The 24284-nt window shown below is 41.2% G+C and overlaps 2 protein-coding genes and 1 long non-coding RNA gene across 3 annotated transcripts; all 3 read right to left on the bottom strand.

Annotated features, from left to right (window-relative positions):
* Positions 1-471: 471 nt before the first annotated feature.
* On the bottom strand, positions 472-1392 carry LOC122128172 (melanoma-associated antigen B16-like). The gene has a single exon (XM_042702458.1). The coding sequence runs from the start codon at positions 1390-1392 to the stop codon at positions 472-474; it is 921 nt and encodes a 306-aa protein (XP_042558392.1).
* An 8369-nt stretch (positions 1393-9761) lies between these two features.
* Positions 9762-10370, bottom strand: LOC122128171 (melanoma-associated antigen B16-like). Its single transcript, XM_042702457.1, has one exon. The coding sequence runs from the start codon at positions 10368-10370 to the stop codon at positions 9762-9764; it is 609 nt and encodes a 202-aa protein (XP_042558391.1).
* A 143-nt stretch (positions 10371-10513) lies between these two features.
* Positions 10514-23410, bottom strand: LOC122128142. The gene is made up of 3 exons (XR_006151380.1): positions 23397-23410; positions 22282-22283; positions 10514-10639 (listed from the first exon to the last, which is right to left on the bottom strand). It is a non-coding gene; the product is annotated as an uncharacterized LOC122128142 (long non-coding RNA).
* Between the last annotated feature and the right edge of the window lie 874 nt (positions 23411-24284).

Below are 24284 nucleotides of genomic sequence, written 5' to 3'. Positions count from 1 at the left end.
GAACCACACAGCTAAAAACTGAATCAAATAGATAACATTCTATTTCTTTCTATGACATCAAAGATCTTAAAGCTGAAACATATGGGCATACAAATGCCATGTTATTTATACATCAAGTTCAAACAATGAATGAATGAATCTTTTAGTTTGCTTCAAAAAACAATTTGCATTACAATACTAAACTTATTTGAAAGTTTGAGACTTAGATGGTAATGACTTCTATTAAAATTCAGAGCATTTCAAAATACAAATGTGAAAGGCACACTATCATACATGTCAAAGTAGCATAAAATATCAGAAATGTAAGTATAGGTATGTTCTGCTATGGTCTACGTTCTTTGAACACTAACATCTCTCATGGAACAACACTTGAAGAAGCTACCCCTACTTAACTTAGGTGTGGGGAAATTTGGTGGCCATGGTACTGGAACTTTCAGTGGCCACAGAACTGGAGCCAGCATGGACTGACATTCAGGTGTGGGCTCTCTCTTGTTCATCAAGCAGAGCCTCTTCATAGAGAGATGGGAAATCAGTGGGATCAGTCCCATGAACCTTGGCCATATAATCAAGGACTTTCATCTTGGTGGTTTCAGCATAGGCTCTTGGGCCCCACAGGAGCTCATACTTCTCAGGATGACTATCAGGTCCCTTCTGGCACTCCAGGTACCCTTCCTTCACAAATTCATCGGTGAAGAGCTGCTTGGGATTGCCAAAGATGAAGTGCTTCTTGCGACAACAGATCCCTGTCTGCTTCATCACTTCCCAGATGTGTTCTTCAGTGGCACGGTGGCCCTTCATGAAGATCACCCCCAGTACAAACATCAGTAGGCCAATCTTGGGAATGCCCAATTCTCCACACTGCATCCCATCATAGGTGAAGCCTTGTTTCATGATGACACCATAGCAGTGGTTGGTGGCATCCACTTCCTTCACTTCCAGGCCAAAAATAACCTCAAGGCGTATACAAGCTTTCTTGAGGATTGCAGAAAACAGGGCCTCATGCTCTCTAATGACAAACTTCACCATATCTGCCTTGCTTATTGGCTCTTTCCGTTGGTAATAGAGCAGCAGGATATTCATCAAGAAAGACACTTTCTTATCCAGAAGACCCTCTAAAGTAGATGGGCTAGACTCTTCTTCACTACTGGAGCTGTCATCACATTCGCCTCCACAGGCAGCATGAATGCCACTGGAAGAGAAGCTAGCACTACGAGGACCACTAGGATTACTGGGGGCCTCAACAACAGGAACCAACTGCATATTACTTGGCATCACAGGACTGGAGGAGGACGGTGTTTCCTCCACAGCCTGGGAGCCCTGGGCAGCCTCTTGGCCCTGGGGCTCATGGCCTTTGTCATGAGAACACTGTGGGAGCTCCTTATCATGGGGCATGATGACTTGGTGTGGAAAGGAGGTCGGGAGAGGTAGAATCACTGCCAAAGGGATAAAAGGAACATGTGAGATTGCTGGAGGGTGGTAAATTCACTTGCCATGCTTCTGATACCGTCCTCTGTCAAAGCATTTCTACCGAGTGTGATAAAGCCTCATAGGTCTCCTATCAACCTGGTTTCTACAGGCCTTAAGACAGGAATGAGGATATAAGTAGCTTTCTGAATATATTATCATCCAACTCAATAGGCACATTGTAAGGGCTCTGGAATCAGAGTCTCATTTGTGCTCTGTGTCATCTGCCTCATTTTTTCTGAACAAAGCAGTTTTCCTCTTATGACCACAAATCTCATCAACTTTGACAATGGCAGGGACAATGCCATCTTTTCTTCTATAATGCAAAGCTCTCCACAAATTCCAAGTACCTAAGTTACTGAAGAGAACTGCTATATTCCCTCTCTTGTTTTATTCTTCTGGAGATTCACAAAGGTGAAAACAAAAGCTTAATTCCCAGGGACATTTGTAAGTTCCTATTAGTTATTTCATGAGCCTTTTTTTGAATACAGGCAGGAGATTGGAACCTTCTGTTCATGAACTTTTACATGTACAAAAAAGTTTCTACCTTTCGCATGCCACAGAGAACATAGTTTGGTTTCACTTGCCACTTAAAGCCTTACTAATACCCTCCAAATGAGAACAGTAATACATGACTTCATACTGCGATACCTGATCATTTCCAGTGGGCAACCTGTCAGCTTTAGCTCCCATAAAACTTGCCTGGGTTGACATGGGGCCAGACTCTTTAACTGTGCTCATTTATTCCACAACCCTTTTTCTACAATCACAAAAAAAATTCTTGACATAACTGAGAGTTACACGAAGGCCTTTTTCTATTTACCACACTGTTATTACAGTGTGGAGTTTCCTTTTATCTAGGGCAGGCATGTCACTTCACCCTCACTCAGGAACTTACACTTGTCTCTTGTCAGAATCTTCTCTCGTGTACTGAACTGATATCTGACAGTGTCACACAAGTCAAGAACACATACGGCAAAATCTTCAGGAAGAAGATTGAAAACTTGTCTGGAGATCCCTAGCAATGTTTCCTAGGGCCAAAATGTCCTCAGGGAACTTTAGTGACCCTATATACTATGTGGATTCCTTTCAATCATTAGTCTGCATCACTGTAGAGTCTCCTGATAATTCCTTAGCATAGATTTCACTGCCTATTATATGTCCTTTAGAGACCAAGTATACTACCTCTAAAAAATACTGTGCACGCAGGATGCCAGTGAGAATTCTGGCTATCTTTTTTTGAGTCTCTGAGGGCATGACTGCAGAAGCAGAAAGGTTTTGGGGTGTCCTCTCTACACTTAAATCAGATGAACAATCCTTTGCTTAGTCAAGTTGGGCACCAAGGCTGTTTATATTGCTCTTTCCTTCTGCTGACTTGATCTCATTGTCTACACATTCCCTCTTAGCATTGTTAACACTCCTTTCTGCTGGTATCCTGATATCTTGCTTCTGGCCTGATAACTTTTATATTAAATACGCATTCTATTGAGCAACAAAATGACTAGAAGGATTATTTTATATATATATATATATATATATATATATATCAACATCTCAATAACGTAAACATAGGTGAAAGCATTCAATCACTTGTGTTCTCAGGCTAGTGTTTCCTTCACTAATTTTTTCTTACCCTGAAGTCCAGATGAACTTGGGAATTTGCTCTCCAATGATCTTTCCTCAGTCTCCCAGCTCCAAATCCCCACCAGTCTGGAAAAAGAAAAGAGAGGACATGATGGTAGAAGACCAGTGCATACCTGCTCCAGAAAATTCCCAGAACTTACCGATGAGGCAGGGACCGGACCCACAAGGAGCTGTTAGGCAGAATGCAGCCTGAACACTCTTCTGTTTGTGTCCTTCAATCCTCACAAGCCCAAGATTTAACTCCCAGCCCAGAATTTAGCATTTGCAACAATATATCCTTTCTAGAAAACACAGTGGAGTCATCAGTGGGTGTGTCTACTGGTTTTTTCCCCCTCCGGTTCTCCCAAAGTTTTCATATAATTTATGAGAATGTACTTGTAATTTTCCCTTCCTCTACATAATTCAATACATCTGTAAAACAGGGTAAAAACTGCATATCTCTGAGATGTTAGAAGAGGAAAAATATTTACAGCTTGACAGCCCTTCTGTGCTGCTTCTAATGATGACAAGATGGCAAGGGCTTATTGGATCCTCCTTTGTCATTCTTTACTCTCATTGCACTGTGCCAAACAGACTATATGAGACCAAGTTCTCTCCATTCCAGGGATAGATGCAAAATTCACCATTTCCACCCCCTACCACATCTAAGAGGAATCAAGTAGATTTGCCATATTTATGGTAGGGGCGAAAGTTCCCATGCTTCTTCATGGGACTCTTCTGTCTATTCGCCATTTCTACCCTGCTTCTGCCCCTATCCCTCCAGCATGCCCACCACACTGCCACCACTGCTGTCAGCACAGCCACCACTGACAGTGCTGCAGCCACCCCACCTCTCCCTACTGCACCTTAGAAGCATCAACTACATGTGCCATATTTATTCTGTCTGCAAACTTTGCAGTATTTCTTCATGGATCATTGTCTTTTTCCATTCCCCATTTCCACAATGCTGCTGCCCCGTAATCTGCCCCCCTCCCATGCTGCGATTGCCTCCATAGCCGCTGTGCCACCATATTTAGGCCGCTGGAGAACTTCGCCATACTCTTCAGGGGACGTTTTCCTGAGGAAGATTCGGTCTGGGCATGTCTCCCCCCACACACAAAGCCTCTGCCTCCGCCACAAAGCGGCCCCGGCCCGGCCCCGGGAGGTAGCGCGGCCACAACCTCCCAGCCCCACACCCGCGGCCCGACACGCGGCACCGGCGCCATGTTCATTTGCGGCCTTGCTCCATGTTGGACCCCGAGGCCCCCTCTGTGTCCTCAGACCCCCTCCGCACCCCGAGGCCCCTCCGTCCTCATTACAGCCTTATCTTAGCATTGGGCCGCACCTGCGGCGGCTCCTGCTGTGCTCTGGTGGGAATTCACAAGGTGCAAGTCAGAGCCTCACAGGGAGTCTCTTGCTGCTTGCTTGCTGCCGCGGCAGCTCCCCACGCCCAGCCAACATCCGGGGATCCTGCCCAGGGTCACCCATGGCTGACTACGAGAGCACATATGCTCTGCGCATGCTCCTGAATTCCTTAGGCACCGAGTTGGGGCTCTTGTGGTTGGAGAATTCCTCTGATGTTCTTTAGTTCGAGAATGAATTGCTCTTCCCCCAAGCACTGGAATGCTCCTTGATCTTTCAGCCTATCGTGTTCCTTTCCTCAGTCCGTATTCATAGGGACCCCTATTTCCACTGTTTCATCTTTGTATGACTGTGTCTTTCTAGCCTAGGGCTTGAACTCAGGGTCTGTGTGCTGTTTTTTACTTTTTTCAAGTCTAATGTTCTATCACTTCAACTACTGCTCTACTTCCTGCGTTTTGCTGGTTAAAGGGAGATAAGAGTTTCATGGATATTTCTGCATGGGCTAGCTTTGAACCTCCATTCTCAGTTCTCAGCTTCCCGAGTAATTAAAATTACTGTCCTCAGCCACCAGTGTCCAATCAGTTCTTTTCTCTTTTATTTATGAAGTGTGTGTAATACATTCTCCAACTTTCGGCATAATTAATTTACATGATCAGTTTTCTTACATTTTTTTAGCTTTCTTACTTTTAATGTAAGGGCTACAAAACTTAGGATTGTGTCTTTCTCTAAGTCTTGATGTTTGACCTATCCCAGATGGGTCAAACCACCCATTCCAGAAGACCACAGGGACACAATCAAGTATAAGAAAAGGAGTTTATTTGCCAGCCCAGGCTGACAAAGCCATCTCCTACACAGGAGAGGGAGAAATGGTGCTTATCCTTTGTTCAGGATCAAATTTATAGTCAGGGGGCTAGGGGCGGGAAGTACGGGAAATCCTATTCGTGCATGTGCAGATGAACACGAAAGAGGGAACATAATTGGTGTGGAGTTTTCTGACTGTTAACACCTACAGTTAGGCAGCCTTCTCTGATATAGCTGGGGACTAGGGGTAAAATATGGCTCCTGGAAGTGAAGAGAGTAGAACGGCCAGGCTGAAGGCCAGCTGCAGATAGGCCTGGCCAGATTAACTGGTTTTATGGGAGAGGCTGAGGACCAGAGATAGAGGGCATGTTAACAGACTGGGATGTATTAGGGCCAGGTTGGTAGTAACAAATGTAGGTGAGGGGAAATCAGAGAAAAACTATAGTCTTCCTTAGCCAGACGTAGTATCTTATTCTGGTTTTCTTCTAAATTTTAATTTTCATTCATGGAAGACACCAAGTGTAATGGCCCTCTGATTCTCTAAATCCTTTATATAGTATATTAAAGTATCATAGGATGATGACTATTATCTTTTCTATTTTCATACGTATTATTTACTTAGGTAGTCTTTTCCCTTGTCCTTATTTTTGAGATCAGTTTTCAACAGTGGAGCAAATGGACTCAGTTCTTGAGTTCTCCTTAACTGGTTTTTTTTTTTTTTTCACTCTAGTGAAATGCATTCTGACTATTTAAATGGAGTGTTCTTCAAGTCGTCAAGTGTCATCCTTGATTGAAAAAGCTAAAGAAAAGTGACCAGGCCCTGACTTCAAACCCCAATACAGGTACTCTCCTCCCCAATAAAACATTTTTATTCACTCCTAATTCTTATAATTTCAGACCAGAAAAAATTTTGCTTTTGCTTTTTTCTGTAATTACAAAATTACAGGGAAAATTAGATATTTAATTTGGAAACAAGTGTGAATCCTAATCATCTAAAGAGCTAAGCAGTGCATTCTACTCCTGTGGATTCTATATATCTAGTCTCAGGAAACCCTCTCATACTTACTTTTGGAAACTCCTTGAAGCTGATATTTATAAAATACTCTATGCACTGTGTTCAATCATATAGGCATGTTAATTTATATGCCATTAGTCACAAATCAAGGATCATTTTCAAAATTACAATAATGAAAATTCCACTGAAAATTACCACAGTGGCTTCAAACCTGCTTCTGCTACTTCAGAAATCTATGAAACTAACAAATATATCAAACAAGATAATATTCACAAATTCTCTGTAAAAATATTTTCTGGAAGTTTTAGATATGACCAGCAAGGAAGTGAGACCTAAATTGCCCTGTCAAATTTACCTCTCATCTGGAGATCATGTTGTTATCAGAGGAGTAAAGGCAGAAGGAATGGACAGCCTATATAGTTTTACTGTCCTTGCTGTTCCAATGGAGATTGAGTGTTTTATATCAGGAGCAGGACAGGTGATTCTGCACTACTTGTTGCAATGAGAACAAGACGCAGCCTTCAGAGGACAATGCAAAAAAAACTTCACCAGGCTGGGTTCCTGTTCAGAAAAGCAAGCATATTGGAAAAGCCTAGGGAAGGACGTCAAAATATCACAAGAATTCCACATTACATAAGTCTTCCACTCTCTAGGCAGAGTGTGTTTTCAAAGAATCCTGCACCAATTGGAAGAGCTCTAAGTAAATGAAGTTCACAAATGCCCCCTTAATTTGTGCTATTATCTATTTTAGACTTCCTTTCTAAAGATATTTCACTGTCAATATTCTGAGAGGCATTAGGAACAAGGAAAAGAGACTCTGAGTAAGAAGAATGGAATTGAGCTAGAGGAATGCAAAAGAGCAGCCTAGTACTAGATGGCTGGCACATGTTTTAATCCATCCTAACTTGGAGGATTATTCTAACATGTTTACTGAATATAATTTAAATGAAAAATACATAGGATACTTATTGTAGGACTACTTAATAAATAACTTTTTGCTTTGAGTAACTTAATTCCATATCCATTAACCCTCACCTCTATATATGTTGTCTAAATCCAGTGTTTCACTGAAAACAAAATGTGTTTAGTTTTGGAATTTCCAAAAACAATCCTTCAGTAAGTAAAACCATATAAAATATTTCAATGGTTGCTCATTAATTTGGGATTAGAGTTGCTTTCTTCAACAGATTTAATTCACACGATACAAATTTTAAATTTGTCATGCACTGCTGCCTTTAAATGTAAGATTTACTTTTTCACTCCTAGCACAGACATCAAATATTCTCTCTTGTTCATTGTTTGAAAATTTACCTTGAAATTCTCCTAATGAAATTTTCTGTGCAAGGAACTATATACTTGTTTTTCTAGAAAATGATAGTTTCACTACTGCCCTATTGGATTTTAGTCCCTAATCTCATGGAAATGGCATGCTTCTATTTTGAAAACTTGGGAGATTCATGCATAAACTACTTAGTTTAGTTCAATATGTGGTGGTCCACACATGAAATTCCAGGATGTGGGAAATGAAGGCAGGTGGTTTGTGAACTTGAGGCTAACTGGGGGAACACAGTGAATTCAAGGCCAGACTGGGCTACAAAGGGATATTGTTTCAAAAAAGAAACAAAATCAAATCAAACAAAATTTAGGCACCAAAGAATGCATTATTCATTGTTGAATTACACAGGAGTCAAACGGGAGAACATGTTGCATTGCTACAAGCAACAAGCTATCAGCAAGTAATAGCTATCAGCTATTTCCCAGCTCAAGAATTCTGGGTTGAAAGCTTGGGATAAACAGTTGGGTATTCAAGTCCACAGTCATATCTGACCCAGAAAGTAACTTACTATAAAAGTAAATTCCAGTCAAGAACTTGAAATTTCCAGAAGCCCCCAAAGACCATGGTTCCGAAGTACTTATCTAAAAAGTGGATATTGGTGGTCACAGTGTGAGTCCAGCCTGGGAAGGAATTAGTTCATGAAATTCCTTTCAATAGTTGGGTGCATTGGCACATGTCTGTTTATCAGCAATAGGTAAGTTCAATGGGTATGTGCAGTGGAAAGTGTGTCCCATGCTCAGTGGTTTGAGGAGGCACAAGAAGATGGCAGCTTGGTCTGTCCTGGGTATATAGTATTATACTTGCTGGAACACAACCAATGCAAAAAGTAGCTAGAGGCATGGCTCACGTGGTACAATGTTTTTCTATTCAGAAATAAGACCTGTTTTCAATACTAAGTACTAATTTTTTTTTAAATAATGTTTGAAGGAGGAGGTGGATTAAAATATTGAAGGGGTTGACTTTGATCCAAATACACTGTATTCATATATTTCTTTCATGAAAGGCAACACCTTTGTACAACTACTTAAAGAAAATACTTAATATATGTATATTGGGGAGGGGGGGTTCAGTCGTGGGGCTTGAACTTTAGGCCTGGGTGCTGTCCCTCAGCTTTTCAGCTCAAGGCTAGCGTTCTACCACTTGAGCCACAGTGCCACTTCTGGCTTTTTTCTTTTTGCTTATGTGGTGCTGAGGAATTGAACCCAGGGCTTCACGCATGCAAGGCAAGCACTCTAACACTGAGCCACCTTCCCATCCCCCTTAAAAATATTAATGTGAAAAAATGATAAGAACCTCTCAAATTATCCTACTGTTAAATTCTTTTTACTTTTGTGCCTATAATGAGGTTTGATTTGATAGGTGGTTTGTTGTTGACTTAAGACTCCAGCCATTTTTCTTTGGTTATTTTTGAGACAGAATCTTTAGTTTTGTCTGGAATTTTCCTGAACTATGAGCATCTGCTTATATTCCTTCCACAGCAGATGTGAAGATACATGCAAACCACTGTGGGCAACTACAGCTTGAGAAATCACTAATGTGGAAAAAATAGAAGTAATGAGAATGTGATCTAATTTATTAAGATTTGCTTTTTATTCACAATGAACCATGAAAGACATTTTATAATTCACACTTTACAGAATATGACAAAATGAATAACACAGCTAAAAACTGAATCAAATAGGTAACTTTATATTTCTTTCTATGGCATCAAACATCTTAAGCAGAAATTCTCCCAATTTCCAAACAAATGGGCATACAAATGCCATGTTATTTTACATCAAGTTCAAACAATGAATGAATGAATCTTTTAGTTTGCTTCAAAAAACAATTTGCATTACAGTACTGCATCAGATAGAGTATGACATGTCAGACTAAACTTAGTTGATAGTGTTAGACTTAGTAATGACTTCCATTAAAATTTAGAGCAATTCAAAATACAAATGTGAATGATATACTATCATACATGTCAAAGTTGTATAAAACATGAGAAATTTAAGTATGGTATATTCTGCCATGGTCTACGTTCTTTGAACACTAACATCTCTCATGGAACAACACTTGAAGAAGCTACCCCTACTTAACTTAGGTGTGGGGAAATTTGGTGGCCATGGTACTGGAACTTTCAGTGGCCACAGAACTGGAGCCAGCATGGACTGATATTCAGGTGTGGGCTCTCTCTTGTTCATCAAGCAGAGCCTCTTCATAGAGAGATGGGAAATCAGTGGGATCAGTCCCATGAACCTTGGCCATATAATCAAGGACTTTCATCTTGGTGGTTTCAGCATAGGCTCTTGGGCCCCACAGGAGCTTATACTTCTCAGGATGACTATCAGGTCCCTTCTGGCACTCCAGGTACCCTTCCTTCACAAATTCATCGGTGAAGAGCTGCTTGGGATTGCCAAAGATGAAGTGCTTCTTGCGACAACAGATCCCTGTCTGCTTCATCACTTCCCAGATGTGTTCTTCAGTGGCACGGTGGCCCTTCATGAAGATCACCCCCAGTACAAACATCAGTAGGCCAATCTTGGGAATGCCCAATTCTCCACACTGCATCCCATCATAGGTGAAGCCTTGTTTCATGATGACACCATAGCACTGGTTGGTGGCATCCACTTCCTTCATTTCCAGGCCAAAAATAACCTCAAGGCGCATACAAGCTTTCTTGAGGATTGCAGAAAACAGGGCCTCATGCTCTCTAATGACAAACTTCACCATATCTGCCTTGCTTATTGGCTCTTTCCGTTGGTAATAGAGCAGCAGGATATTCATCAAGATAGACACTTTCTTATCCAGAAGACCCTCTAAAGTAGATGGGCTAGACTCTTCTTCACTACTGGAGCTGTCATCACATTCGCCTCCACAGGCAGCATGAATGCCACTGGAAGAGAAGCTAGCACTACGAGGACCCCTAGGATTACTGGGGGCCTCAACAACAGGAACCAACTGCATATTACTTGGCATTACAGGACTGGGGGAGGACAGTGTTTCCTCCACAGTCTGGGAGCTCTGGGCAGCCTCTTGGCCCTGGGGCACATGGCCTTTGTCATGAGAACACTGTGGGAGCTCCTTATCATGGGGCATGATGACTTGGTGTGGAAAGGAGGTCGGGAGAGGTATTATCACTGCCAAAGGGATAAAAGGAACATGTGAGATTGCTGGAGGGTGGTAAATTCACTTGCCATGCTTCTGATACCGTCCTCTGTCAAAGCATTTCTACCGTGTGTTATAAAGCCTCATAGGTCTCCTATCAACCTGGTTTCTACAGGCCTTAAGACAGGAATGAGGATAGAAAACACCCCTTGTGTATAATATCATCCAATTCAATAGGAAAATTGTAAGGGTTCAGGAAACAGTCATAGTTGGGCTCTGTATCCCCTAATTTTTTTTCGGAGGAAAGTAGTTATTCATTTCCTTATTGTCCCAGACAGCAATAGAATGGTTTTCTTTATTCCCTGTGAGGACTTTCTCACCTCCACAATCTCTAGTCCCCAGTGGCTCAAAAACGAGGAAGAAAGGCTCCTGCCAATTCTTAAGTTTTCCCTTGACTAGTGTGATCCTCTGGAAAAAAAAATAAATACTCTGATTTGGAGGCACTCCTCATTCATATTGGTACTTCATATAGGCTAGGACATGTACCTCAGGAGTCCGTATGATGCCCTGGAGGGAGTTTCCCTATTGATAAATGCTATGAGTTCCCCCAGAAGAATCTTTCCTCTGCTAACTTTTAAAGTATATTTGACTTCATGGGATATTGTGGCCTGGTATTCTGGATGGTGGCTTGAGAGTCTGATGAAGCACATCTCATTAGCTCTCCTGACCTTTCTATAGGCAGCTGGATATGACCTCAGTGATTCTAATAATTTCAAAAAGCAAAAATACTTGGGATATTATGAATTGAGGAATGCCTGAAAGTGTCACACCACCTCTCGGTATCTCAAACCATTAACCCCAGAATATTATCTAGCCTGGAAAGATATCAGGTTACTATTGGGTCAGAATCTGACTTCTTTGGAGAAACAGAGGGTGTTAGATCAAATGGTAGGAACAGGAAATCACTACTACACTTCCAATGGCAGGAATAGTAGACAGAAGATTGAGATTCATATGTGAGACAAAGCTGTATTTACAAATGAACCCAGTGAGATCCTGAAGATAGTTGCCACAATTTGGAAGAGAAATCATTTCATATTCTGCATATTCAAAGTTCAAAGGAGGGTGAAAGTTAAGCTACTTAATTACTCCTAGATGATGACTATCCATAAAGGAGACACTGAAGATCCAGTAGCATTTTTACAAAGATTAGATGGTGCTATACAAAAATATACCAGTGTGCAACCAGGAACACAGGAGGCAGACATTATTCTTACAAATAATTTTTTGTGCCACTCCTGGGGACTGAACTCAGGTCTGGGTTGCTGTCCCTGACCTTTTCTGCTCAAGGCTAGTGCTCTACCACTTGAGCTACTGCTCCCTGTCCAGCCTTTGGGTCGTTAATTGGATATAAGGATGACTGGTTTTGAATTACAGTCGTCAGATTTCAGTCTTCTGAGTATTACCTGTAATCCTGAGGATTACAGGTATGAGGCGCAGGAACCCTGAAAAGATATATATTTATCTCTATTGGCCACCTTAATATTCATAGGAAATGACAAAATCTGGCAACCCAGGAGAACAGGTCTTTGGACCAAGGAGTCTGAGTATGTGTTACAATACGGATCTGGATGAGATTATTATTTTGTCCATGCAGGTAACCTAAAAGAGAGACAAGCCCTAATTCCAGGGCATGTTTCATCTATGGACAGGAGATCAATATAAGAGGGAATACTCCTGGAAGCACAAACAATATCAGGAGCCCTGCCTCATTGGTAAAGGAGACCAATGGAAGGCCCCATAGCTCCATGACCCTGTGGTCCTTGCTCTATCAGAAGGGAAGAAAATGGGTAGGGAGATAATATGGCCTTAACGGATACAGTGTCATTTTTGGCCCTCCTCTTTTTTCCTGGACCCAGGTCCCCCAATAAGGTTACTATTAGGGTATATCAGGTCAGCTCGAAGAGCATTAGTTCACACAACTCTTGGCCTGCTCCTGGTGAGAGTTCCACTTCTATCAATCATTTCTCCAGAATTCTAACTGGAATCACTGGCCCCTTTATTAGGGAACGACATTTGTCCCAACTATAGGTTAAGTTGCAGAGTACTATAGACAGGACCTTATAAGGAATACAGCAATGGCTCCAGCTGGGAGTTCGAATTGAGGGTTGATAACAATCTGGTGCTAACCAAGAGGTTTATTTCAGCATCCCTGGTACCTTACTCCACATTTTTAAATAAACATTGCCTCTGCATCCACTTTTTCTGTATCACAATTCTTTATTTGGTGGAGGGGAAAAAGGACCCAAGACCCCAATAAGGTCTCATTCTGTGTTCTGAAGTGAATGTTCCTTCTAAACTGACTCCTTACCTTGAATTCTCTAGGCACTGTAATTCTTCCTGCGAATGATGTGGCCTCACACTCCAGGTCCAAAGCCCACAGTTGTCTAAAGAAGAAAAGAGGTGACATAATGTTATACCTATGCATACTTTAGCTAGAAGTTTCCCAGGGCTGACCAAAGAGGCAGGAGCCTGTCCCACGATGATCTTTATTTGACTGTCCAGTCTGGATTATTTTCTTTTTGTGTCCTTCAATCCTTGCAAGGTCTAAGATTTAACTTTCAGCACAGAGTTTAGTTTTTGCAACACTATATCATTTGTAGTAAATACAATGGAGTCATGAAAGAGCGATTCTTTTGTGTACTTTCCCTCAGGATCTCTCAAGGTTTTCATATAATCTGTAAAAGTAGTGAATTTTCCCTTCTTACAGAATAATGTGTTAAGCAAAGTAAATCCTTCGTAACTCAGATTATAGGATGAAGACACCCCCCCCCCACACACACACATTCACAGCCTGCCATGTCTACTGTGCTTCCCCCAGAGCTGACAGGATGCTACAGGCTTTATTATGTGTGCACCAGTCATGGGGCTTAAACTGAGGGTATGGGTGCTATCCTTGAGGGTTTTTTTTTTTTTTTTCTCAAAGTAGCACTCTACCTCTTGAGCCACAGGGAGCTCTACTTCTGGCTTTTTAGTGGTTAACTGGAGATAAGAGTCTCATAGAGATCCTGTCCAGGCTGGCTTAGAACTGCAATCCTCAGATATCAGTGGCCTTATTAGTTCTAATTACAGGCATAAACTACTGACCTGACTTGTACACACTTTTTATTTGTCATTTATTTGTCCTTTGTCACTTATTTATTCTTATTACCTTCAACTGGAGTCACACTAGAAAGCATTCAATAAAGTGAACTATGCCATCTACTTTGTGAGAATCCAGGTTCCAATCCTGACCATATATCTGAGACAGCCCAGAAAGAAGTCTGGACCCTTTATACACTGGACATCCAAAATGGAGAACAGGTAAATGGCACTGCTATTTATCTGGCTTGAGGTGCATAGAATTTAGTAAATTGTTCAGGACTCCACCTGGACAAATGTAAGTCCAGATAATCCTTTCCCTGCCTATAGAACAGGCTACAGGAAACCAAGTTCTCTCTATTCCAGAGACAGAAGCAAAATTCACCATTTCTACCCATTCACAATTTCTGCCCTTCTGCTGCTCCACCCCTTCCTCTGAGGTGCCACTGACTGCATCCTCCGTATTTAAGCTATAAGTGAACTTGACAATATTTCTCCATGGTACATTTTCTGCACTCAATATTTCCAACCTGCTGCTGCCCCCCTATGTCACCCCCTCCCATGTCGCCATAAATGTTGCCTCAGCTGAACCCCCACCCACCGCGGTAACTCAGTGGCATTGACTGGATTTACCCCATTAATGCTGTCCAGTTAAATATTTCCAATACTTAATGGGACATTTCTGCTTAGTCACCATTCTGGCCTGCTGCTGCCCCCCCCCCCCATATTCTGCCCCTCTTCTGTTGCCACCACTGCCACAGCTGCTGCCACCCCTAGTACCTCTCATCATTCCCCTCCCCCCACACTGCCTCTCCCCCACTTCCTCCCCATTGCAGTACCTCAGCAGCATTGACCACATTTGTCAGTGAATTAGCTAATATTTCATCATGGGACATTTTTCTTGTTTTCTTTTTTTTTTTTTTGGTCAAGGTAATGTACAGAGGGCTTTCAGTTACATAAGCTAATGAGTACATTTCTTGTCAAACTTGTTACCCCTTCCCTTAATTTTCTCCTACTTTCCCTCCCTCATAACCCCCCACATCCAAGTTGTACAGATCGTTTCCAACATATTGTCTTGTGTTCATTGCTGTTGCATAGGTTTCCCCCTTGTCCTTTGTCTCATCATTCTGTTGTTCTCCTTCCCTTCCCTAATATTTTCAAATAAATGTATATACAATACTATGGTACCAAAATCAAATACAGTGACTATAAGGTCCGCTCCTGGATGGCTAGCAGACTCCACCCTCCTCGCAACAAAGTTTCCACCCAGTACCTGCATTACCTAGGCAACTAGCACACCTGGAAGAGGTCACATCTGAATTTCATGTGGCCACACCTTTCTCCACCCATACCCTAGATAAGGCCTAGCCCAGGCCCAGACTCTCTCTTACTGCTCTTTTCTAGCTCTTTCTCAGCTCTTTCCTTCTCTTCTCTTTCCCAGCTCCCTTCTCTTCTTAGCTCTCTCTTTGCCACCTTTCCCAGATGCTCTCTTTTCTAGCTCTTTTCTCCATCTTTCCCAACTCTCTCTCTTTTCCAGCTCTCCGAGCTCTTTTTCCCAGGCCTTTCCCCACCACGTGGAGGACCAAGATGGCCTGGTGCCAGCCGGAAGGATGAATAAACCTACCCATTACCTGAATACCACGTGCGTGCTGTTCTTACTTGGCTACCTCTTTTTAAAAACCTGACATAAATTCTGCCGTGACTCGGATAAAGGGCTTAAAGTCAGGATAGGTGGGATTCCTCCTTGGTTTTTTTCCCCTCTTTTTTCTTTTTTTGTTTGGTCTTCCTTTTTTGCTCTGAGGAATACCCACAGTTCTGATGGCCTTTTGCGAACCCATCTGTCTGCTGCGGACACAGTGCATCAATACCATTGCTGGCCTTCACATCCACGCCCACACCACTTCTCTACTCTGGTGAGTGAAACTACTCTCTACAGGGCTCTCTGTGGCTCAGTCTCTGTCCAGACGTGGCACCACGCTAGAGAGCTCCTATGGCCTTTGGCTGAAATGCCGGTTACCTCTGAAGCCGAGTACGCTTGACTTTGGGGGCTTGGCCACTTCTCTCTAGAGGGCTCTCGGGGAAGTTGGGACACCACTTCTGCCTGGTCAGCTCTCCTTTACTCACCTGACTGACTCTCCTACTCATTTAATGGGGTGCTGCGAATCATGCCTGAGCCGTGAAACCCCTTTGAAATGCCTCCTGCGCTCCCTGGAAAACCAGAGCGCCTCATTTTTATGCCATTCCCAGATGTACACAGATTTTGCTACTGCCATGGTAAATGATCAGAAGTCTGTTTAATTTCAGGCTCTCTTTGCTCTCTCTCTCTGCCATTCATGTCCAACTTTCTACCCTTTTTTCTACAACTTTTTGGCTTGTGCCTTGAAGAGTGCGATGCAGGCTGGATCACAGGGACCCTCCCCCCCCCTTTAGATTCCCTCTCAAAGGCTAGCCAATGTAGGCTTGATCTATGTTCAGGGTTTCTTTGCATTTTTTCAGAAATTCACCATCTTGGCCACATGGTGGGTTAAGGGTTTGGCCCCATCTGACCCTTAACCTTCCACCAAGCTTACTACTCCATCCATCTATTCTAAGGTGCCTTGCTAACAAGTTGCTCTTTTCACAGGCCCTGGTAACTGAGGCCCAACTATCTGATGTGCTTTGTTAGCAAAGACGTCTAAATATTGTTGTCAAAATTTTAGGTTTTGAGTTTTGCCTTTTTTGTTTTGTGTTATGTATTCTGGTGCTGACTATGTAACTCTAAAATATTGGGCATATGTGTGCTAAGATTCTCACATCTAAGAAGTTTTGTCATTCCAGAATATTTGTCAGTCAATTCTTGATAAGAACCAGGTAAGCTCTACTTATTCTACTTGATCTCCTTGTTGCTTTAATTGGAAATAATAAAGGGCTTTTGTGGCAAAGATTTCAGTTCAAAGCCAACCCGGGCTGAAAAATCCCTAAGACTCCGTCTACCAACCTACCTGCAAAGAGCCAGGCTGGAAGCTTGGCTCAAGGCTCTTATCTCTAACCAGCCAAACTCTGCAAGTGGTACTATAACTCAAAGTGGTTCAGTGCTGGCCTTGAGCAGAAGTGCTCAGGGACAATGCCCAGGCCTTGAGTTCAAACCTTGAATACCAACTGGGACAAGCCATCTCAGCAACAAGCACCTAGACTCAGCCAGTCTGGGGAACAAGGGACCTTGGAGAGGAGTAAAAGATGTCACATCAGCAACTTTGTGCCTGCCCTTTCAAAATTAACCAGAGCCGGGAGGTCAGTAGAAGTAAGAAGCCTGCCCATCTAGTGTCCATACCTGTCTACTATTAACTGAACAGGAATTTATATTCTTGCCTTTGTCATCTGACTTCTCTACCTAGTCACCAGATATCAGAAGTAGCTAGGGACATTTCTATCAACATTTGCAGCCCCAAGTCCTTCCTCTTGCCATTTCTAGTATTTTTTTTTCCAGCCCCCCAATGCTCATGAGACTTCTCCAGACTTCATCTAAGGACTCATGCGACCAAGGGACAGCTACTGCTCCCTTCCTTCTCTGGGAGGGGACCAAATTCCAGCCTTTTACCCCTATTGTCCATGCCCCTGGTCAGCAGGAAGTAGCCAGAGAGAATCCACACCCTATTTCATGATTATTAAAAGGCTGGAATGTAATGTCCGCTCCTGGATGGCTAGCAGACTCCACCCTCCTCGCAGCAAAGTCTCCACCCAGTACCTGCTTTACCTAGGCAACTGGGACACCTGGAAGAGGTCACACCTGAATATGGCCAAACCTTTCTCCACCCATACCCTAGATAAGGCCTAGCCCAGGCCCAGATACTCACTCTCTCTCTGCTCTTTTCTAGCTCTTTCTCAGCTCTTTCCTTCTCTTCTCTTTCCCAGCTCCCTTCTCATCCTAGCTCTCTCTTTCCCACCTTTCCCAGATGCTCTCTTTTCTAGCTCTTTTCTCCCTCTTTCCCAACTCTCTCTCTTTTCCAGCTCTCCAAGCTCTTTTTCCCAGGCCTTTCTCCACCACGTGGAGGACCAAGATGGCCTGGTGCCAGCCAGAAGGATGAATAAACCTACCCCTTACCTGAATACCACGTGGGTGGTGCTGTTCTTACTTGGCGACCTCTTTTTAAAAACCTAACAGTGACAATAGGGGATATACCATAGGGGAAAGAACATATAAAGGAAACCAAATATCATATAGTACATTAACACTGACAACAACAACAACAAAGAAAAATTTCTTATGGAGTTCATTTCACTTAGCATGATCTTATATCGTTGTATGTACATAGTTATGGGACATTTTCTTCACCCATTCCTCATTACTGCCCTGCTACCACCCCCTAATCTGATGCTCCCTTTCCATGCCTCAGCCACCGCTGCCCCTGCCCCCCACCCCAAAGATGAGGCTGATCCACCATATTTATCCTGGGGAACTTGCCAGTATTTCTTCATGGAACGTTGTCTTTTCCCATTCCCCATTTCCACAAGGCTGCTTCACCCAATCTGGGCCCCCCCCCCCACCCCACTGCCTCCGCTTCCCCCCCCCTCCCCCCCCCCCGCCCCCCCCCTCCCCCCCCCCGCCCCCCCCCCCCCCCCCCCCCCGCGGCTCCTCAGAGGCGAGGGCGGATCCACCATATTTAGGCCGCTGGAGAACTTCGCCATACTCTTCAGGGGACGTTTTCCTGAGGAAGATTCGGTCTGGGCATGTCTCCCCCCCCCACACAAAGCCTCTGCCTCCGCCACAAAGCAGCCCCGGCCCGGCCCCGGGAGGTAGCGCGGCCACAACCTCCCAGCCCCACACCCGCGGCCCGACACGCGGCACCGGCGCCATGTTCATTTGCGGCCTTGCTCCATGTTGGACCCCGAGGCCCCCTCTGTGTCCTCAGACCCCCTCCGCACCCCGAGGCCCCTCCGTCCTCATTACAGCCTTATCTTAGCATTGGGCCGCACCTGCGGCGGCTCCTGCTGTGCTCTGGTGGGAATTCACAAGGTGCAAGTCAGAGCCTCACAGGGAGTCTCTTGCTGCTTGCTTGCTGCCGCGGCAGCTCCCCACGCCCAGCCAACATCCGGGGATCCTGCCCAGGGTCACCCATGGCTGACTACGAGAGCACATATGCTCTGCGCATGCTCCTGAATTCCTTAGGCGCCGAGTTGGGGCTCTTGTGGTTGGAGAATTCCTCTGATGTTCTTTAGTTCGAGAATGAATTGCTCTTCCTCCAAGCACTGGAATGCTCCTTGATCCTTCAGTCTATCGTGTTCCTTTCCTCAGCTTGTATTCATAGGAATCCCCATTTTTGCTCTTTTGTCTTATGTGTGTGTGTGTGTCTGTGTGTGTGTGTGTGTCTGTCTATCTATCTGTCCTGGGGCTTCAAGTCAGGGCCTGGATTCTGTTTTACAGTTATTTTGTTGAACTCTAATGTTCTATCATTTGAACCATCGCCCTACTTCCTGCCCTATTGCTGTTTAAAGGGAGATACATGTCTTATCGAGCTGTACGCTGGTGGCTCATACCTGTAATCCTAGCTACACCGGAGGCTGTGGTCTGAGAATCACAGTTCGACACCAGCCCCTTCAGGAAAATCTATGAGACTCTTATCTCCAATTAAGCACCAGAAAACTGGAATTGGCCTTGTGGCTCACCATGGTACACCACTAGCCTTGAGCAAAAGAGCACAGGGACAGTGCCCAGGCCTTTGAGTTCAAGCCCCAAGACGGGATATTTCTGCATGGGTTAACTTCGAACCTCCATCCTCAGTTCTTAATTTCCTGCTTAATTACTGACTTCAACTACCAGTGCTCAGTCTGCTCTTCTCGCTTTGATTTACACATACCTTGTAATGCAACCTCTAACTTCTAGCAAGTCTTGATTCATTTACATTACCAATTTTCTTTTATTGCAACAGCTTCAGAACTTGTGGTTGTGTTTCAACTTTTGCATTAATATTTAATTGGACAGTATCTGGACTAATAAAAAACAAATCTATATGAGAAGTTTTCAGAAAAATCATGCTACATTAGGCATATTTATTTTCTTGTTTATACCTTTCCTTAGAATTTTTTCATTAATTGAAGACAGTAAGTGTATTGGCATGTGATCATCTGTCTCAATTATAAATGTAGGCAGCATATTTTGATAAATGTTAATATCTTCTGTTTTCATAAATGACATTTGTTTAGCTATCTTATTCGTTTTTATTTTAAAGCCTACTTTTGTAGAGTGGAGCATCATATAGATATAATTTATATATTAATAACATATACATTATATGTGATACATATCAGCTGATATATAGGATATAATTATTTATAATATATTTTAATATATGGGATATAGTAAATATATAACATATGTAAATATATAATAATTTTGGGAAAGTTATATAGCATATACAAATTATTTATATAAAAATGATCACAAACGTATAAAATTTTTCTTTATTCATTAAATATCTGAAAGAGTAGTTTTGCAGGGGAAATTAATATTTTAACCCTCATCTTTCTTCTTTGCACAATTTATTATTGTCTAAATTTAGCACAAAACTTATAGCATGACTTTTATAGCACAGATCATATATGATCAGAATGACTTTTATAAAGAATTGTTGGTGGAAAACATTTACTTCCTAAAATTTGAAATTTTTTCCTATGTACTCTTTACTATGTGTTAATTTTGATCAAATGTTTAAATTTGAATTTTAACAATGCTTTTATTTACTCTTGTATCTTACTTTTAGGGTCTTAATAAAACTTAGGGGTTAACCATTACATGATTTTTTTTATTACAAAAACACTTATGAGGCAGAACTTTTTTTCAATTACTTAAAGAATTGAATGTTGTGTTTCTCAGAATGACTTTCATTTTATAGATATATACACAAGCTTGAAAGTTTCTAAATAGTTACTGAACAATTGTTTGCCTGATGATTACAAATAAATGGACATGTGATTGTATCATTTATGAGTATTTTATGAGTATCCTATGTTAATTTATTGTTTGAAATATTATTTCCTCATAAATTCTAAATGTTTGAATTGAAGCAGAATTTGTAATTTATTATGTCAGAGTAGTCATTGAATTCCTCATAGACTTCCACATTTTCGTGTGTGCCTATATGTGTGTATGTTTATAAAATTTATATATGTACATGTATATGTGCAATATATACATACATACACACATATAGGCACACATATATAGATATATCTGGTCTTGTGTAACCAAACTGTAAGAATAATATCCTGCCGGGCGCAGGTGGCTTATGCCTGTAATCTTAGCTACTGAGGATGCTGAGATCTGAGGATTATGGTTCAAAGCCAGCCCGGGCAGAAAAGTCCGTGAGACTCTTATCTCCAATTAACCACTAGAAAATTGGAAGTGGTGCTGTGGCTCAAGAGGTAGAGCTCTGGCCTTAAGCTGAAGAGCGCAGGGATAGCACACAAACCCAGAGTTTAAGCCCCACGACTGACCAAAAAAAAAAAAAAATCATCCTGTTTGAGGCCCTGATATCATAAAACATATTAATGAAAGTTTATTACTTAAATTTATTACTATTTAAATTAAATTTATTACTATTAGAAAGAATTTAAGGGACAAGATTATATGCATGCATATTTCTATATCACTCATAATCTATAGCAAAACAAACAGTTATCTGTAAGAAAAGTGCTTAAGATTTGAGTGAGCAATGAGAGTCAGAGGTAGGAGTGATCTCAACAATAGGCAGGTTTTATTAAAGAAGGACTGTGACCTTCTTGACCTTGGCTAGGAAAGAGAGCCTTGGCTGGTACAAGTTGCAAGGTTTCATGGAGATAAGCAGAGAAATGTGCAGTTGATGAGGAGATGAGGCTGTGGCTGAATTTTATGTCCAGGATGTCATCAGGCTTGAAACTGGAATCCAAATTCAGTTGAGGTGACAAATAAAATGATAATTAGTGGGTCTAGGGCAATGAGTTCTGCCAGCAAAAGCTGTTTCTTTGTTCTCATCATTAATTGTACTTTAAATGAGTTAAATATATGAAAGTGGCTATAGTAATTATACACACACACACATGCATTGTTAGATTGTAAATTAGTAGTATACCATAACAAATGGATATACATATCTATCATCTATCTATCTAGACATACCTATGTATATGTATATATATCTATATATATACACACATATATACATGTACATACATACATATGCATATGTATATATCCTTTTGTTTTGGTATACTGCTAGTTTACAATATAAACTCTATAATACTTTGTAATTTTTTTGTTTTGTTTTGTTTGTCGGTCGTGGGGCCTGAACTCTGGGCCTGGGCACTGTTCCTCAGCTCTTCAGCTCAAGGCTAGTGCTCTAACACTTGAGCTACAGTCCCACTTCAGGCTTTTTCTGTTTATGTGGTGCTGAGGAATCGAATCCAGGGCATCAAACATGCGAGGCAAGCACTCTACCACTGAGCTACCTAAAGTAGTATGAGTTTTTAAAATAGTTCCATAATTATTTTAATATATGTTATCTTTCTGTATGATTTAATTGCTATCACTTTTGAATTTATAAATTAATATAAACTTATTTTGAAGGTTCATTAGTGAGATTTGTGACACCAATCCAATCCCAATGTTCATTCTTCTTGTCTATGTGGTGTATTGTTCTTAATGTATATCACCAAAAGAACATATCTCTATTTTGGTTCTCTACATTATACTATGATATGTGGATAACTTTTGGAACAAAATATATTAAGTACATAAGTTTAGTATTTTCTTCATAAATCTAAATTAACAGCAGTTACTTCTATGATACAATTTTCTAAAATGTAATAGCAACGAGCAAATGATGCTCCTTGTAGGTGTAGGATTTATGTGTGAAATAAATGTTTCACACTTAATAATTGTCTGCAGTGAATTATAGTCCATACTTTTTCATAAATGTGTAGATTTGGAGGACTAAAGTGACAGAAAATTACTTTGGAAGAGCCTATCTTTCCAAGTCACTTGAGTTTTGTTTCATGCATGGAGGGATTAATTCTTTAAAGGGAATCTAATGACCTGAAAGGGTTCAGAGTTTCCTTACACATTAATACAAATGAGATGTTTTTCTTTCCAGAGCATGCAAGATGGAATCAGAAATTGAAAGCACTCCTGACTAGAGCCACCTAGTCTCCACTAAACCTTTTTGTTTAGATTGTGTTATCTAAAAATTTATTTAAAAATTATCAATATACAAAAATACATTTCTGTTTCTAGTGTTGAAAATATTTTCCTATAAACATGCCAGTATTCATAGTTTTTTTTCTTCGTTTTGTTTAAGATGTATTTTGTAAGATTTTTTTTTAATGAGGAAGTGTTTTTTCGAGGTACACTATACTCATTTTTAAAGGTCACTTTTTCTTGATTAGTGCTTGCCATTTGTTTTTTGAACAATGCAAAGCTTATTTGAAAGTGAAAGGAAAGCCATAAAAGAAAGTAACAAAAAAATTCTTCGTCCCTCAAGATATTTGGTCTCTATTATGGTCACTTTTGTGGAATATCTCTTTGGTTTGATTTGTTAAGATGTGGTTGCATACTGCTAAAGGCCTTTCTGATTGGTTCTCCTATCTCTGGGAACCAGCGCATTAAGTTCCTGTCTGGTTTGACCCTTCCCATCCTAGAACACAGGGAGAAAGTTGTAGGGCTTGTCTTCCCATGTTACATCTATTTTAAGCACATGTGCTAATTTTGGAACCCACTGCCCCCGGCCTACCAAAATCAACAGACATGATTTTTAAGCATAATATTTAAAATTGCTTACATTAGTTTAATACAATAATTTCTATGAAATTTCATAACATTTTCAACCAGACATCCATCTGTCCATATTTGTTTTACTAAGTATAATCTGATACAAAATATTTTGTGTAATATATACTTTTCTTCAGACCACTTTATATATTTTGTTTATATTTTATTGGATTAAAATAACTTTACACTTAGATGAAAACTTAATGTTAGCCTTCAAAAATATATTTTCATGATCATTAACTTGTAAATGTAATATCCTTGAGAAGATAACTCTGTCACCTGTATGAGGTTGTAAGTGATGATTGATAAAGATTCTGTTATAAATTAATGGGAAAAATCAAGTGTCCCGAGCTTACCTTAAGGAAAGGAAAGCATCTCTATTTTCGTTTTCTGCTAAGAAATATTAAAGTGTACTCTCTAGTCTTGATTATGCCTTTCAATTTTGATAGAGGAATAGATATAAAATGCATAAGAAAATTTCTTATTCAATGCTTACTAAAAGAATTCCCTAACTTCAATGACAGCCAAAGACTTAGATTCTAACAGGCTCAGAGTTGTAATTGCATTGCAGTAACTTTTGACTTCAAGATATTTCAGAAGCATAAAAAGTGTTCTGATTGAGTTCCCAGGTGATGAGTCTGAATTAGACTGGAAAATGATTGATTATACATTAA

Source organism: Dipodomys spectabilis, unplaced genomic scaffold (assembly GCF_019054845.1).
Source record: "Dipodomys spectabilis isolate Male_0828 unplaced genomic scaffold, ASM1905484v1 ptg000324l, whole genome shotgun sequence".
Taxonomy (NCBI): domain Eukaryota; kingdom Metazoa; phylum Chordata; class Mammalia; order Rodentia; family Heteromyidae; genus Dipodomys; species Dipodomys spectabilis.
The sequence above is the reverse complement of the archived record's forward strand: the minus strand, read 5'-3'. Positions and strand labels throughout refer to the sequence as shown.